The 15,903-nt window shown below is 31.9% G+C and overlaps 1 protein-coding gene across 2 annotated transcripts in view; it reads left to right on the top strand.

Moving 5' to 3' along the window:
* Window positions 1-13,998, top strand: part of PLOD2 (procollagen-lysine,2-oxoglutarate 5-dioxygenase 2) — an 84,132-nt gene extending 70,134 nt beyond the window's left edge. The window contains exons 12-20 of one of the 2 annotated variants that reach the window (XM_073232239.1): window positions 2,399-2,524; window positions 4,825-4,966; window positions 5,969-6,031; window positions 7,060-7,173; window positions 9,619-9,684; window positions 10,722-10,826; window positions 12,022-12,168; window positions 12,275-12,400; window positions 12,574-13,998. In XM_073232239.1, the coding sequence (XP_073088340.1) occupies window positions 2,399-2,524; window positions 4,825-4,966; window positions 5,969-6,031; window positions 7,060-7,173; window positions 9,619-9,684; window positions 10,722-10,826; window positions 12,022-12,168; window positions 12,275-12,400; window positions 12,574-12,729 (1,045 nt within the window). In that variant the 3' untranslated portion in view covers window positions 12,730-13,998. The remainder of the gene's footprint in view (window positions 1-2,398; window positions 2,525-4,824; window positions 4,967-5,968; window positions 6,032-7,059; window positions 7,174-9,618; window positions 9,685-10,721; window positions 10,827-12,021; window positions 12,169-12,274; window positions 12,401-12,573) is intronic. The other variant, XM_073232240.1, reaches the window with a different exon arrangement.
* Window positions 13,999-15,903: the final 1,905 nt, after the last annotated feature.

Raw genomic sequence — 15,903 nt, forward strand, 5'->3', positions numbered from 1 at the left:
TTACCCTAGAGATAGGGGATGGAGTTGTAATTTGTAACTCTTAAAACCTGTGGAGTTCAGTAATATTTTCTTCAATTTAAAGTGTTAATTTCCTCTTAATTTGATTGAAATTCAATATTGTATAATGTGCATACACTTTTAATAATCTTTATATGTTTTTAGTATATGACACTTTGGTAGGTATTTAGTTATTCTGGTAGTGAACTATTTAATGAATTTGTATTATGTATTTAGCATACATCCCCCTTAATACCAATCTAATGTTTTAAACCTTGTAAAGAATAAAATTTCCCTCATAAGTAACTCAGCTGACATCTAGGGCCCTTGCCTCTTGAAGAAATAATAAAACTCAGGTTATTTCTCCAATTCCATATATTTCTGTTAATTATCAAAGCTTTAGATTCATATGATACCTGTGGTTCTTGCTTCTGTATCCAAGCATGTAGTTTCCATAAATAATTTACATACACCAAGAATGTTATGAGGTTTAGTAGCCTTGACTGAAGGTTAGAGGGGTAGGGAATGGGTCACATCTTAGGGCATGTAGTTTCCTAACATCTCATCAGCTCTCTTTTCCCCTTCCTCTTCCTATTTCTGCTATTTATTGCCTTGCACCAGTTTTACTCCTTCAGTTAAGTAGTGCAATTCATTATCGCCCAGCTGCTGTCCTCATTCAGTAGTCCCTCCATATCTGTGGGGCATATATGTCAGGACTCCCACTGGGTGCCTGAAACTGAAGATGGCACTGAGCCCTGTATATACTGTTTCTTCCTATACATACATATACCTATTATAAAGTTTAATTTATAAATGAAGCACAGTAAGAGATTAACAACAATAAATAATGAAATAGGACAGGTATATAATATACTGTAGTAGAAATCATATGAATGGGGTCTCTTTCTCTTAAAATCTTATTTACTATACTCTTACTGTTCTTGCGATGGTGGGAGATTATAAAATGCCTACTTGATGTAGTGAAATCAGGTGAATGGTTCGGGCATGTGACATAGTATTAGTTTACTGTTTGCCTCCTGATGATACCTCAGAAGGAGGACCATCTGCTTCCAGACTGCGGCCGACCACAGGTTACAAGCTGTGGAAAGTGAAGCCCGCAGATAAGGGAGGACTACTCTATTTCCATGCTCAACAACACTGAGGCACACAGCAGACAAATTTTGGTTTCAACATTTCTTTACCCAACCCTCTTGGGGAGGCAGCTGGGTTTCTAAATTATAAATTTTTTTCCTATTAAGTACTTGACCTTGTCAGTTAATGTCATTGAATTATCATTGTTTAAATTAACATAATATATAGATTATAATTTGTTAGCCTTTCTAGTATTGTAGGTAATCTAAACAAAACAATGTAAGTCTGGGTAACCAGGAAAAATGAATCAAAATCATTATTTGTACGATGTGTATTTACAGACTGTGTTTTACTTTTTATAGGTAAGAGAAAGAGTACTTCTGATCCTCACAAGATTGGAATGCTGTGAAATAGGGTTTTTCGTAGAGAGTAGTGGGTCCATAAACTTCCTTTTGGAAGAGTTGTGGTAGCTTTTCTTAAAAATTGTTTGATACCACTAGAGTTCACTTCATTTTAAAAGGAACTCCAGAGGAATCTCAGATTTTGTTACTTAATTTGGAAACACATTATAAGTTAGACCTCCCTAAGAAGAAATCTGAAATGCTTTGAATTCGTAACATGCTCGTCTCAAAGGGACTACTTTCCTGGTAGGTCCTAAGACAGAGTGCCAAGGCAGTTACACTCTATTGAGTGTTCTAAAATAGGAGAAGGACCAGAAAGATGTTCAGTGTTGCCAGAGCGGGCACAACCCATTTTAAAAGTTGTAAAAAAAACAAAAACAAAAACAAAACGACACCAAAGACATCCTTTAAAGTAACTGAGGACTTAACTTTAGGAAAACTGGCCTATTTACAAATATTGCAGTCCATCTTCACTCATTTTTAAAAATTCAGCAAATATTTATTAGATGCCTTAATACATCAGGGAGTATTGTGTCTTTCCAGTGAAAATGAAAATATTTGACTTGATTTACTATAGTTTTTAAAATACTTCAAATGATTAAGTTATTAAGATAGTTTCTTTTTTTTAGATATAAATAAGTACCTTAAAAGTCATTTTTATAGTTTAAATAACATTTTCAATTGCTTTTTCCTCTTATTCTTTAAGGCATATCATTAAAAAATCAGCAGTGTAGCTAAGAAAAAGCATTGGGAAGAAATTCCCTTTTTATTTGACTTTTAGTTTTTTGGACCAACCACTTGTGTATTAAATGAAATTTATTGTTTTATGTGACATGTCAAGCCCAAAGCACATAATTATGAGATGACTTAAAAATAAATAATTGTCTGAATTTTTTTTTTCTCTCCAGAAATATTATTGCTCCTCTTGTAACTCGTCATGGAAAACTGTGGTCCAATTTCTGGGGTTCATTGAGTCCTGATGGATACTATGCTCGATCTGAAGATTATGTGGATATTGTTCAAGGGAATAGAGTGTAAGTTACTTGACTTAATTATAGAATACCATAATGTAATATGCCATAAACTAAAAATGTGGTCTTGTTAATATGACTTGAATTTTTTAAATTACTTCCTCTTTATGTTCAATGAAAAATTGAAAATTTTTAAACCACTTGGGATCCTGAAATACTCATGTAAAACTAGTATCAGAAAATGGTTTTTAAGGTTCTAAATTTTTATGAGAACAAACTCACTGTTGTGACTAATACTGAGAAACAATATATGGTTACCAGTGGTAGCCATCTTTTGATTGTTACAAGAGTAGTATTCTTCCGTTAAAAGTTTGGAAAAGGAATTTAGCTTACCTAATTTATATAGTGGCCCGGATAAAGGTTGTTTAGATAGTTTTTAACATTTATAAACAAGCAAAGAAGAACAATAGCAACAGCAAAAACCTTTCAACATTTCCTGTTACAAGAGTTTTTGTTGAAATAGATAATATTCAGATTTAAGGATCAGTTTCTTCACCAGTGTCTGATTTCCATTTCTAAAGTTTGGAAAGAATATGCTCACTAAAAAGTGTATGCATGATTGATATTTATTTCAGGGGCAACAGTTGATATTTTTTAAACTAAAAAATAATCAAAATAATCATAATTGAAATACTGTTTTCTTTACCTTAAGATAGGATTAAGGAAGAATGTCATTCTTTTTTCTCATACAGACAGTGGGCCAGAGTGACTGAAATGTTATATGCTTTGCCTAACTTCTCAAATATATCAGCCCAACTAAAAAAGGAAAGCATTCTCTCATGACTAAAAGATAATGTGACCTTAAATTTAGAAAAAAGTCACATACTTCTTTTGGAATAGTTGAGTGGTAAAAAGATGTTTTGCTTATGAAAATAGTAAATTTGAATGATGTAAATGTGATACTGGCTTTTATTAGCCACAATTAAGAAGCATGATAGTTGAGAAAATACTATTAAGATATTCCATTATTTCAAAGTACTTCTATTGTTTCTGGGATGATGTATATATGCCTGATATGTCTGTGGGTACAGCAGAAATAGAATTCACAGAAATAGAATAGAGAATATGTTCCATTTAACTTGCTTTAGGCACTGGTGATTTTCTTTACAGCCTCCTATCATTATCTAATATGCAAGGAAAAGAGTATGGGAGAGGCTTTTGATCTAGTAATACAAGAATGCATTTGATGTTCAAAAGCTACATGAAGGAATGACATCTTATGACATGTATGTGTACGTGTGTGTGTGTTATTTTCCTTCAAAACTGAGACACTGCACACTCTGCCAGTGATTAATTTCTGAATTCAGCAGCCACACTGAGTATTTTGTGTGGCCATTCCCTTCGAGACTCATCTAATAAAGAACAAATGATATCATATTCTTTTTAATGTCTAACTACACTTCCTTGGTCACGATCTTCCCTTTCTGTTCGCTGAAAGCAACAGGCATTTTCTTTCAGCTGAAACCTTTCTTACACTGTTCTTAAAAAATGAGTCATATTTAGAGTGAGGAGACAAGTGTGGGAAAGAGTGAAGGACAAAATAAAGTGTTTCCAGTATGCACATACTTCTGGCTCTATTTCTTCATATCTTCCTTTTTCTACAGAAATTTGAGATGGCTTAACAAATTTCAAGAGAATGTATTTTTGGAGAATTTTAGGCTGTCTTCAGTGGTGTGCTAGTAATTGTCTGACAACTGCAGCTTATAGTTGGGTTCTGTAAATGGGTGCTATCATGTCCAATTTCAGGCTGCCGATGTGAAGTCACTGAGTGTAGGCTCGGGAAGTGAAGCCACATGCTTTGCAGAGCCAGTGTGAGCTGACTTTAGTACACCACCAGTTGATGTGATTATTTTTGCTTTCAAAATGCCTAATATTAAATGGAAACACTTTTTGTACTACAGAATATTATGCTCTAACTGTAAGAACAAAGTGAGGGATGACAGCCAATATGCCAAATAGATATAACCTTAAAATGAAGTTTACATAGGGAGATAATGATTTATCTTAGAAAAATGTAGTGTATACCAAGTAAAATGGGAAGGTACATTTTATTTTTGATAACTATTTTCTGAATGTACACCAAAGATAGTCAGTATGTATATATATGTATATGTATATATCTCATGTATATGTGTGTATATATATCAAATATCATTAAATGTGTTTTCATTTGTATGTAATTTGATTCAATAATTTACATGTACAAAATTTAAAACATATAAGGCATTTATTTTAAAAACAAAAATAAATCTTAAAATATTTTCTATTTGTGGTATCTTGGAATGTTTTATCTTTACTTTCAGAGGTATATGGAATGTCCCATACATGGCTAATGTGTACTTAATTAAAGGAAAGACACTCCGATCAGAGATGAATGAAAGGAACTATTTTGTTCGTGATAAATTGGATCCTGATATGGCTCTTTGCCGAAATGCTAGAGAAATGGTAGGGTATACAATGATGGCTTGCTTGAATGTTCTTATAAAATGGCTTGCTTAACTAGTTGATGGGTCATTGTGTTTCGATGCCCCTTTTCTTTCTATTTTGTAAGTACTAGCCAATTTTTTTGGTTCTGTATTGAAAAATAGGGAACAATTATAGAGATTAATTTGTGAACATGTACCTGTAAAAACAATTTTAAAAATGTTAGGTTTGGTGCTTAGGCTTACTCATAAGCAACAGTAGGATTTCAGTAGTAATCATGAATGTGTCATAAATCAGTGCTGCATTTTTAATAATTCATTTTTACTTCCATTTGAAATTCTGTAGCAAAACCTGACCTTATTAAAATCAATCAGATAAAGTCTTAGTGAAATGATCATGTGTACACATTTAAGAACACACTTTCTTTTTAAAATCAGTGTCTATATTTTCTCTATCATTAATAACTCCACACTCTTAAAAAGCAGGTTTCTTATCATTGAACTGGGAGAAGGATTGATATATTTAGTATATTTAATATATGTGAAAAATTAATTATACATTGCTATCCATTGGGAAAAAATCAGAAAAGTTGGCAAGTATTTTTTTCTACTTTAATAAGGCATGTGTTGTTGGACTATATTTGTTTTTCCTACAAACCTATGTGCATTGTTATATGGAACATCTTCAGTACTTGTGGTTGTCATTTGTGCTCATGTTCTGCTAATTTGACTCAACAGCGCATCCTGGAATGGCCTCTCACATATTTTTTCCTTTGTCTTAATTTTGTGTCTAATGAAAGTTCTACTAAGGAATGAGCTTGGATTTATGTTTGACTCAAAAACAAGAAAAGAAAGGGCTGGAGTTGTTTCTTTGTGTGTGCTCTAAGCTTTGCTTGTTCTGCATGTTTTCTACGAAAGACATTACCAAATGTCAGCTTTTGATCAAGGGCTGCTGTTTTTATTTACCTAACAATCAGAGAGTGGGTGTGCAGGTCAACTTACCCAATGCTTCTCTTCATTTTAGACTTTACAAAGGGAAAAAGACTCCCCTACTCCGGAAACAATTCAAATGCTCAGCCCCCCAAAGGTGTTACTTTTATTTATTTTATAAAAAGTTTATTTAATTAATACTAGATATGGTAGGTGTTACTTTTATTTATTTTATAAAAATTTTATTTAATTAATACTAGATATGGTATGTTGCTTAGCAGTAAAGTTTCTCTGAGACTCTTCTTTCCATTTAACTTGGTAAGATGTGGGTATTCATTGGTTCTTAATTTGTATATGTGTAAATTTTGTGTGTTGGGAGTGGGCATTGTGTGATATTCAGCTGTTAGTTCTTTGGGCTGATTTACAATTTATGGTTGACAGTTAAAAATTAAAACCCAAATTCTTTTCACTAGTTTTTTTAGTTTTTGTTTTTTTTAAGGGAGAGAAGAGATAGGAGTAAGTATAAAATGTACCTTGATTAAAGTGAGATTTGGGTATTCATTAATTTTCTTTTTGTTAAAACTAACCCATTTACTATTAAAACAGGTACAAAAAGAAACAAGTTTACCTTAGTGGTGTTTGCCACATTTATTTGGTTTGGGTCAAGGACTTGAGACTGATTTTCCTTAGCTGCTTGAATAGTTTTGGTTTTTAAACATCAAAACAATAAAAAAATGAAGACTGGTGAAATAATATTAACGTTTTAATTCATGCTTAGAAGTGTGCTGTCTTCTTTGAAAGGGAAAGAAGCCAAAAGAGGTACAATTCGTTGCACTTTGGTGTCTCAAAAATATTTCTACTTTCAAACAGGAATTTTTTCCCCCAATGTCTTCATCTAGGATCAATGTGAAAGGGTTAAAACAGTCGTTCTTCCTCTTCTTTTTTTCAGTTGAGTGTCAGTGCTATCAATTAGTTTTGTGTGGTGTCTGAATTCATAATGAATCAAAATTTTATTTCTTTTATTTTAAATCATGCATATTTTATATGAAAAATAAAAGACGCACATTTATGTTCATAAGTGAAATATAAAAGTTGAAATTAATATCACATATTTTTCCTGTGGTTGAATTTATTTTATTGTACTTTCCTCTGAGACTATTAATACTATTATTTTTTGGCATATAGGATGTGTTTATGTACATTTCTAATAGACATGAATTTGGAAGACTATTATCAACTGCTAATTATAATACTTCTCATTATAACAATGACCTCTGGCAGATTTTTGAAAATCCTGTGGTATGTATTTCATACTCAACTTCATTTGGTCCTTATTTTCTTAGAACTCTAAGTAATATGAAAATGTAGTGAGAGGCTTTAAATTTTTAAAAAATTCTTTAATTTTTTAAAAAGATGTAATTAATTATGGCTTTTGACCAAGAACCTTTTTTTTTAAATTAAGACATACATTATGTTTGGGGAATGGAATTATCTGTTTCCTTGATTTCTCCCTATATTTTTCTGTTTTATATATTTGAAAGCACCATCAAATTTTTAGTCACAATTTCAGAAAAAAATGTTTACAAGTAGTTCACATATGACAGTATTACATTTTGATTTTCAAGAAGGAAATTTAAGAAATGGGAAGGTATTTTATTTTTGATAACAATTTTGTGAATGTACACCATAGATAGAATTGCAAACTAAGCAGGTTCAGCATATAAAGTCTTAAGATTGAGGCAGCAATTTCCTTTTAAAGTCTAAAATTATTTCTTAAAGATTTGAAACATACAAGAATTAACTCCTTTTTTGTCTTACTTGGGCCTGTTTTCTTTAGTCATGGTGACATGGTTATTCAAGGGAAAGTAATCTTGAATAATCATCTTTGTAATACTGTTATTTGTGGTTTTCCCCTTGCTAGTAATAAAAGTTTTCAGTCCACCTTATCTTTTATCTGTAGGAGTAGTTGAACATCTGGGAATAGTAAATTTAATGGTCAAGAATACACTGTTAAATAGGAAAAAAATATCTTTTGACATTGTTTTAAATGTTGAGAGCACTTCTGTTCCATTTTAGCTGCATATCTTCATCTTTCACAGGAGAATTGGAAAGGCTTTTTTTAAATGGTGAGGTTGGAATTACACATTTTACTTTGACACTGAATCTCTTCTATTTTGAGGGATAAAATTATTTGACATCCTGCGTCATATTAGTTTCCTGAAAAAATGTCCCAGTTACATCCTGATTGTGGACATTTGTGTAAGAATTCAAAACTTCGGCGAGTATGCAATGAAAAAAAAACATCAGAAATAAGTGGGAACTGCTTTTCTTTCCATGGCTTTACTTTGTTTTTAGTAAATTAGCCTGAACAATATACCTCTTGGAGTGATACCCCATAGCAAAATATTGAATGATTGTCCCATTATCAGAACATCTAAGAAATTAGTGAAGTCCCAGTTTGTTCAATGATATTTGAATGGTAGTCTAAAATGAAAAGCTAATATTAATGCCTTAATGTAAAATCTTAGAGGATTTTTTTCTTCAACTTCAAAAGATCAATAATGATACCAGGAAAAACTTGAAGATTCTGAAATGTTATGGATGATTATTTACTTGTAATTTTTTCCATAATTTGGAATCAGAGAAACAGTCAATATTAAAGGGAACAATGAGATAATATAATAAATTTGATATACTATGTAAAAATGAAATTTATTAAATTTGAAGATAAGTTTTATTCTTCCATATAAAAAATGTCTGAGCTACATGTAAGCAGAAATATGCAAAACTAAGAATGGTACATAAATTATCAGGGCCTCTCTGAAATCTGGTCTCTAAAGATATATTTTAGATCAATTTTTTTTAAACATATTTTGATTGGAGTTATTTTACATCTGTGCTTCAGTCCTTCCTTGCTGAGAAAATAAAGCATTTTGTTAAATTGTCTAAATACATTTAAGAACAGATTTTTTTGGATACTAAATTATTCCATATTTTATATGCTCTCTAAATATTGGGTTTTTAAATAAAGCACTTGACCAGGAAAAAGATTCCTTAGTTGATGTTGACAAAAATTAGGGTATCTTAGTGTGTGGTTCATGTGTCAGAGATTGGTCAAAGGTAAGAATCAGGTTCATGAATTAACATGAAGAGGAGCTGTTCTTCAATGTATGATCCTATACCTTAATTTCAGGAACTAAAAGAAGTGAAAATGTTAGTAACCCCTGATCATTCTTTGATATATATTAAAAACTAAAATGAAGACAGAAATCTTAAATACATTTTAAACAATCAAAATTATTTTAGAGCAATTCACTATAAAAGTATAAGTAGGACACTAGTTGATTAACTAGCTAACTTTTACAAATATTTGTAGGTAGGATTTTGGTCCTTATCTTTTACTTTTAAACACACATGAATTTTCCTACCGCTATGTATATGTATAGAATATAGCATAGAAATCTAATCATTTTAAGATTACCTAATCTGAAAGTATAAAATCCTGAGGATATAAAACTTCATAAATTAAAACTTCATAGAATGATGTGAGCATACAAAGAATCAAGCAAAATTTTTAAAATGTAAACCGTGGTTTCTGAAAATTCCTGTTTTGTCTACTACACATAGTCATTTATAAATTGAGCAGTTTCTAAAATGCAAGTACTTCATATTTTCTGTTAAAATATTTATGAAGTGGTATTTGTTTTAACCTGTGCATTGATTGTTTTTTTTTTTTTTTGGTAGGACTGGAAGGAAAAATATATAAACCGTGATTATTCAAAGATTTTCACTGAAAATATAGTTGAACAGGTTTGTATTAATAATTACTATGTTGTGGGGAGCATCATGCTGTATTTTCTAGAAGAGGATATTATTAATGAACTACTGTTTCAGCAGAGAATGTTGCAAAATGTTACAAAACTACCTTTTACATAGAATTCATGTCTTAGTTACCTATTTTACAGCCTTAAGCATTGTAAAAACGTAGAATGTGGAGATTAACAATAATTTTAGGTTATGCCTTTTTTTTAGTATACTCTCAGATGTCATAGTTATCTCAAACCACGAAAGAAAGGAACCTTTGGCAGACCTCTGGTATAGGTTTTCTTCAGTGAAAGCTTATCTTTGAAAGAAACTAGGCTCCAACAGCCTCTTCTCAGAGAGGTCTTTTGAAAAATGAACTCTATTCTAGGTGAATGTTTTAAACTATTGCTAATACCTTATTGCAGAGAACATAAACCATCTTTGATTCTGAGATAGTCATTTTGTATTCTTTGAGAAAGAAAAAATACTTCTAGTTAAACAATGACACAATGATTTCTAGTCATTTAGAATTTTTTGCTTTATATGTATATTGAAAGAGCTGTTTTAGACTTATTAAGCCATAGGTGTTATCATATTTTATAGGGCACTGTACACATACTAACTTTTCATTTCAAACTGGCAAATCATACTGTAAATCATTTAAAAAATTTTTCAAAGTCAAGTCAACTCAACAAGTGCACACACACAGATATACACAGGATGGGGACAGAGTGAAAGTCTGACTAAATGTACATGCACTGTGGCATTACAACTACATCACAGTGGCTTACTGGCCAACCGTGACGCTAAGATACATGTTAATTTCACAGATGGCAAAATGAGAAAAAATAACTCTTAGAAAGCATTAAAAAAAAACCCCACTACTGTTTGTAACTGTAATGTCAGTAATGTTGGGCAAGCTTCTTAAAAAGACATCTAAGTGAGATGAATATTGACTATTCTCTCCTATTAGGTTTAAAATATCCTTTATTATTTAAATGACATAAAATGTTCTTTTTAAATGGTGTTGCCATGTTTTATAGCCTTGTCCAGATGTCTTTTGGTTTCCCATATTTTCTGAAAAAGCCTGTGATGAACTGGTGGAAGAAATGGAGCATTATGGCCAGTGGTCTGGGGGAAAACATCATGTAAGTTAAAAATTCATACAAAGAACTAAAGAACTAAAGTATGTCTGGGGTGGGATGAGGGGTAGATACTTAGAGAATTCAGAGGGGATTTGTCCTTTTTGTCATACATCTAAAGAGTCTGGCACCTAAATGAAGGGGCTTGCTAAGGCTGTGAGGAGAACTCTGCCTAACTGTGTCTCTCTTTAATTGTTTAACATTTAATCAGTCTGGGCCTCAGTTTCTCATTTATGCATATAATTATGCATAAATGGTCCCTACTAAGGGTCATTGCCCCCAGGCTGGTGATGTTAACAGTAATATATGTCTATTGTGTGATATTGCTCTTCTCCAAAGATACTTTTTATTCTCTGCAATTTCAAAAAAATAGTGAGCTATAGTAAAAATACCAAGACAAAATTTATCTGGTTGACTGCCAAAGCAATTTTTTTGTGTGGTGTAAACATAGGAAAAGGAATCTCTTTGAATGTCTTTGGTGTAAACATAGGAAAGAGGAATCTATTTGAATGTCTTTGGTATAATTCAGTTTTACATTTACATTCAGTGTCCAAGACTTGTCAGAAGTATTACTGTTGATGGTTCAATGCATTTCTTTTCCTTTGAGAATTCACAGATGCCAGCTCCTTAATAATACCCAGGGATTTTAGTGGCATACTCTGGAATATTGCTATTCTTCTCAATTACAGGTTTACCCGAGCTAGTTAGCTGATCAGGGAGACAGAAGGTCAAAGTATGAGGAAGAACATGAAGTCAGCAGGTTGAAGGATAATGAAAAGCAGTCATGGAAGGGCACCACAAAATAGAAGTGGGAAAAATAGCAAGAAAAGTTTGTTTTCAGTGATGGGCATGTAAGTGGAATCTATGCCCAGGTTTGCTGTGAAAAAAACTCATTTTTTAGGGAGAATTAGAGGGCTTTGGAAGTCAGTTTTATTTACTATATAGTTAGACCTCACATTAAGTAAGTGGGAAAGTAGTCTAGTGACTCTGCAATACTTCACGTCATCATTGATACGTTTGCACAGCCACGTTCTCTAAGTTACTTTGATAATTTTGCAGTTAAAGCTGATGGTACACCATAATTGAACAATTGTTATTTTTATTGTCTTTTATGATCTTGTGGTTGAAAGAAAATGCAAGATAATATACATATGAATTGCATGCAGAACACACTTTATGATGTCATTTATGCTCTTTCTAGGATAGCCGTATATCTGGTGGTTATGAAAATGTCCCAACTGATGATATCCACATGAAACAAATTGACCTGGAGAATGTATGGCTTCATTTTATCCGGGAGTTTATTGCACCAGTCACACTGAAGGTCTTTGCAGGCTATTATACAAAGGTAGTTATGCTGCCATTCATCCTATTTCCTACCAGTTTTTACACAAATGGCCTATTTTATATTTTTATTGATAAGCAAATCCATTGGTTTACTTTGCTTTTTTTAGGGGTTTGCTCTATTGAATTTTGTGGTAAAATACTCCCCTGAAAGACAGCGTTCTCTTCGCCCTCATCACGATGCATCTACATTTACCATCAACATTGCACTCAATAATGTGGGAGAAGATTTTCAGGTAATTATGGCTTTTATCTTTTTCATTTTTCAAAAGAAATACATCACTTTGAAAAGGACTTTGCCTTATTTTTTTTATTTTAGATTGTGCTTAGATGGCATAATAAGAATTTTACCATTGATAAAAAATTAAATATAATAAGCTGATACGTTTATTTGTGCCATTTCTTTTAGGGAGGTGGATGCAAATTTCTAAGGTACAATTGCTCCATTGAATCACCAAGAAAAGGCTGGAGCTTCATGCATCCTGGGAGACTCACGCATTTGCATGAAGGACTTCCTGTTAAAAATGGAACAAGATACATTGCAGTGTCATTTATAGATCCCTAAGTTATTTACTTTTCATTGAATTGAATTTTCTTTTGGAATGGATGACTGGCATGAACATGTCTTTGAAGTTGTGCTTGAGAAGATGAGAGGAATATTTAAATAACTTCAACAGAACAACTTCACTTTGGGCCAAACATTTGAAAAACTCATAAAAAAATCGTTTGATATTTCTTATTGTCTGCTCTGAGCCTTAAAACACAGATTGAAGAAGAAAAGAAAGAAAAAAAGTAAATGGAAGTATTTATTTCTATGCCTTATTCTCTCTGAGAACAATGATAATTTTCTGAATTTGTGTTTCAGTGGATGAAATATTCAGATAATACCAATATACAAGTGACAAGTGAGACAAATAATGTTTTCTTATTAAAAGCCTGGAAGAATTTTATTTATCAACATGTAGACAAAATGGATATAAATGAAAATTAGCAATTTTTGAAATGTTGGAAAACGGGTTTTAAGTGAATTTGTATGCAACTAATTGTTTAAGTACTTCCTGACCACCTATGCAGGTACCTTTTATAGTAATTACTGAAGGGACATAAAGAACAATGTCACACAATGTTTTCCCTCAAGAAACAATATAAAATACAACTGAGACACAGGTCTGGTAGAAAACATTTTTGTTTAGATTTTTAGATTTTGTCTTTTTTCATTTTGCATTAGAAATCAAGATATATGTTCCTTCAGATGAATTTTCCAAGATGGATTATTCTAAGTAGATGCTAGATTTAAGAAAGCTTTCAAGCCTTCCTGTTTCTTAAAATACATTAAATATTGATTTAAGATTAGCAAGTGTCCTTATGTCAAAACAGATTTTTTTGTTTTTGTTTTTTAATTTTAGAAAATAATGAGGAAAAAAACTTTCATTGAAGTTAGTAGTAGAATTTTTTATTTTTTAAAAAACTTTGTTAAGTACTTGAATTTTATGTCAGGAAAATAGAATTAGTGAGCCTTTCTTCTTCCCTTTTGCCCTTTGTCTCCCTCTTTACTCTTTCTAGGGAGGGTTATTCACTTTTTTGTCTTCCCAGCAACTTCCCACTCTTTTTTACTACCTTCTCTTTGTCTCACTTTTAAAAATTCCCCAACACAGAAAAAATTTGTGACTTGATTTTTCACCATTTCTCTGAGTGAGATTTAAAAATCCTCTTTGTAGCTACTATTTTTAATTTAAGGTTAAACTTGAAAGAAAGTTCTACATCATGGTGCCAAAATTCATTTTTCTAACACCATGTGTTAGAAAATTATGAAAAATAAAATAATTTAAAATAAGTTTCTGTTGTTCTCTTTATTACTGGTGATTTATCTTTAGAAGAGAATGTATGACAGAGTATCCTGACATAGTATTTGGATGTATTTTTTATATATGATTTCTTCATTTTGCTTGGTAAATTTATTGATATCGTAACTTAAGGAAATGTCTTTTTATTGAATCATAAATTGAATTGTAGTATCTTCAATCTCCAAGTGACTAGGGATTTGATCTAACTTATTTTACAAGTGAGGACATAGAGACCATACATTTATTCAATATATATTTATTTATTCAGTGGTGTTTTGCAAGTCTCTGCTATGGGCCAACCTCTGTTGGATATGGTGGTGAGCAGATGTTACAATTACTGGGAGACAGACCTAAGGAATAAGGAACTTATTCTCTCTCTTTTCTCTTCTTGGCAGCACTTACTCAAAGTAAATTCCTACTATCTATCAACTTGGTTGAAGAGACGTTTTAGTAATTATTTGTGAATCGTATTACTATAGTTCAGGGATGGTATTCCAAATATATAATAACTAGTATGTCATGGATGCCAACCAATCAGAACAGGCTCTGGTTATAAAACAAGAGTTCCACCAGTGCAAACCAGCTTAATGTCCCTTGCAGTACACTTCAGAGGAAAATCATTTACAAGATCCTGTTTCTCAGCTGTGGTCCGCATGAGTGATGGCCTATAGTAACTATTTTGATCTCATGCCATGTTAGAAACTGGATCAAAGCAGTTTATCATATTTTCTATTTTCCCTCTTATCCCAGATTTCATGAAATGATATGGAATGTACTTTTAAAAAGAACAGTTCATAATTAGTGAGGGAAAGTGCGAAAAACTTCCATAAGTAGATCAGAAAAATTGAAAGGTAGAAGGCAGACAGGATTGGATAGATGGATAATACTGCAGCTTGAAACATACTCAGCTCTGGTAACCACCAATCTGTTTTCTGTTTCTGTGAGCTTTATGTTTTTAGATTCCCCATATAAGTTAGACCACACAGCATTTGTCTTAAAGCTCTGTTGGACTTACTTCACTTGGTATAATGCCCTCAGGACTCATCCATGTTGTCAGGAATGTCAGTATTTCCTTCTTTTTTATGGTTGAGTAATAATTCATTATTTATATGAAACATTTTCTTTACCCATTCATCTGTTAGTGGACACTTTGGTTGTTTCTATGTTTTGGCTGTTGTAAAGCTGCAGTGAACTTGGGGGTGCAGATAGCTTTTTGAGGTAATAATTTTGTTTCCATCAGGTATATTCCCAGAAGTGGAATTGCTAGATCATATTATGGCTATTTTTAATTTCTTGAAGGACCCAAATCTTTTAATTTGGAAATATATTTGAATATTGTTTAATATAAAGAAATAACAGTAGAAGAAAAAGGAAAAAGTTCCTATCACTTAATTTGAACAAATGGAAATATATTAGTGTTTGTGAGTACATGTGTGCATACACATACATATATTAGCTATATATATATATATATACACACATATATATACATGTGTACACACACACATGTATATAAAGAGCTTTAAATGCTCATCATGGTGGCATTTTTTCCTAATTCTTAATGTACATGGGAACCAGTGTGAAGATTTTCCCTATTGTGGATACTTTAGTAGTAATCCAATACATTAACTTTCTCCATTCTGCTTCATATTTGAAAAATACTAATAATTTACCTATATTGGGTACTTACCTAAGAGATCAAATACACCTCTAAGAATAAACATATGAATTAAGTGGTCCATCTTAATGACAAAGTCTCTTTATATATACTTTACTCCTATTTTCCTGTCTACCATAAGCACTTATTAATTTTCCTGTTTGCTAAGCCCTAAAGCCTATTCTGTATGACACTACTTTTGGGGCCTCTCATTCCTTTGGAATATGGAGGGGTTTAT

The sequence above is a fragment of the Manis javanica genome, chromosome 3 (genome assembly GCF_040802235.1).
Source record: "Manis javanica isolate MJ-LG chromosome 3, MJ_LKY, whole genome shotgun sequence".
Taxonomy (NCBI): Eukaryota; Metazoa; Chordata; class Mammalia; order Pholidota; family Manidae; genus Manis; species Manis javanica.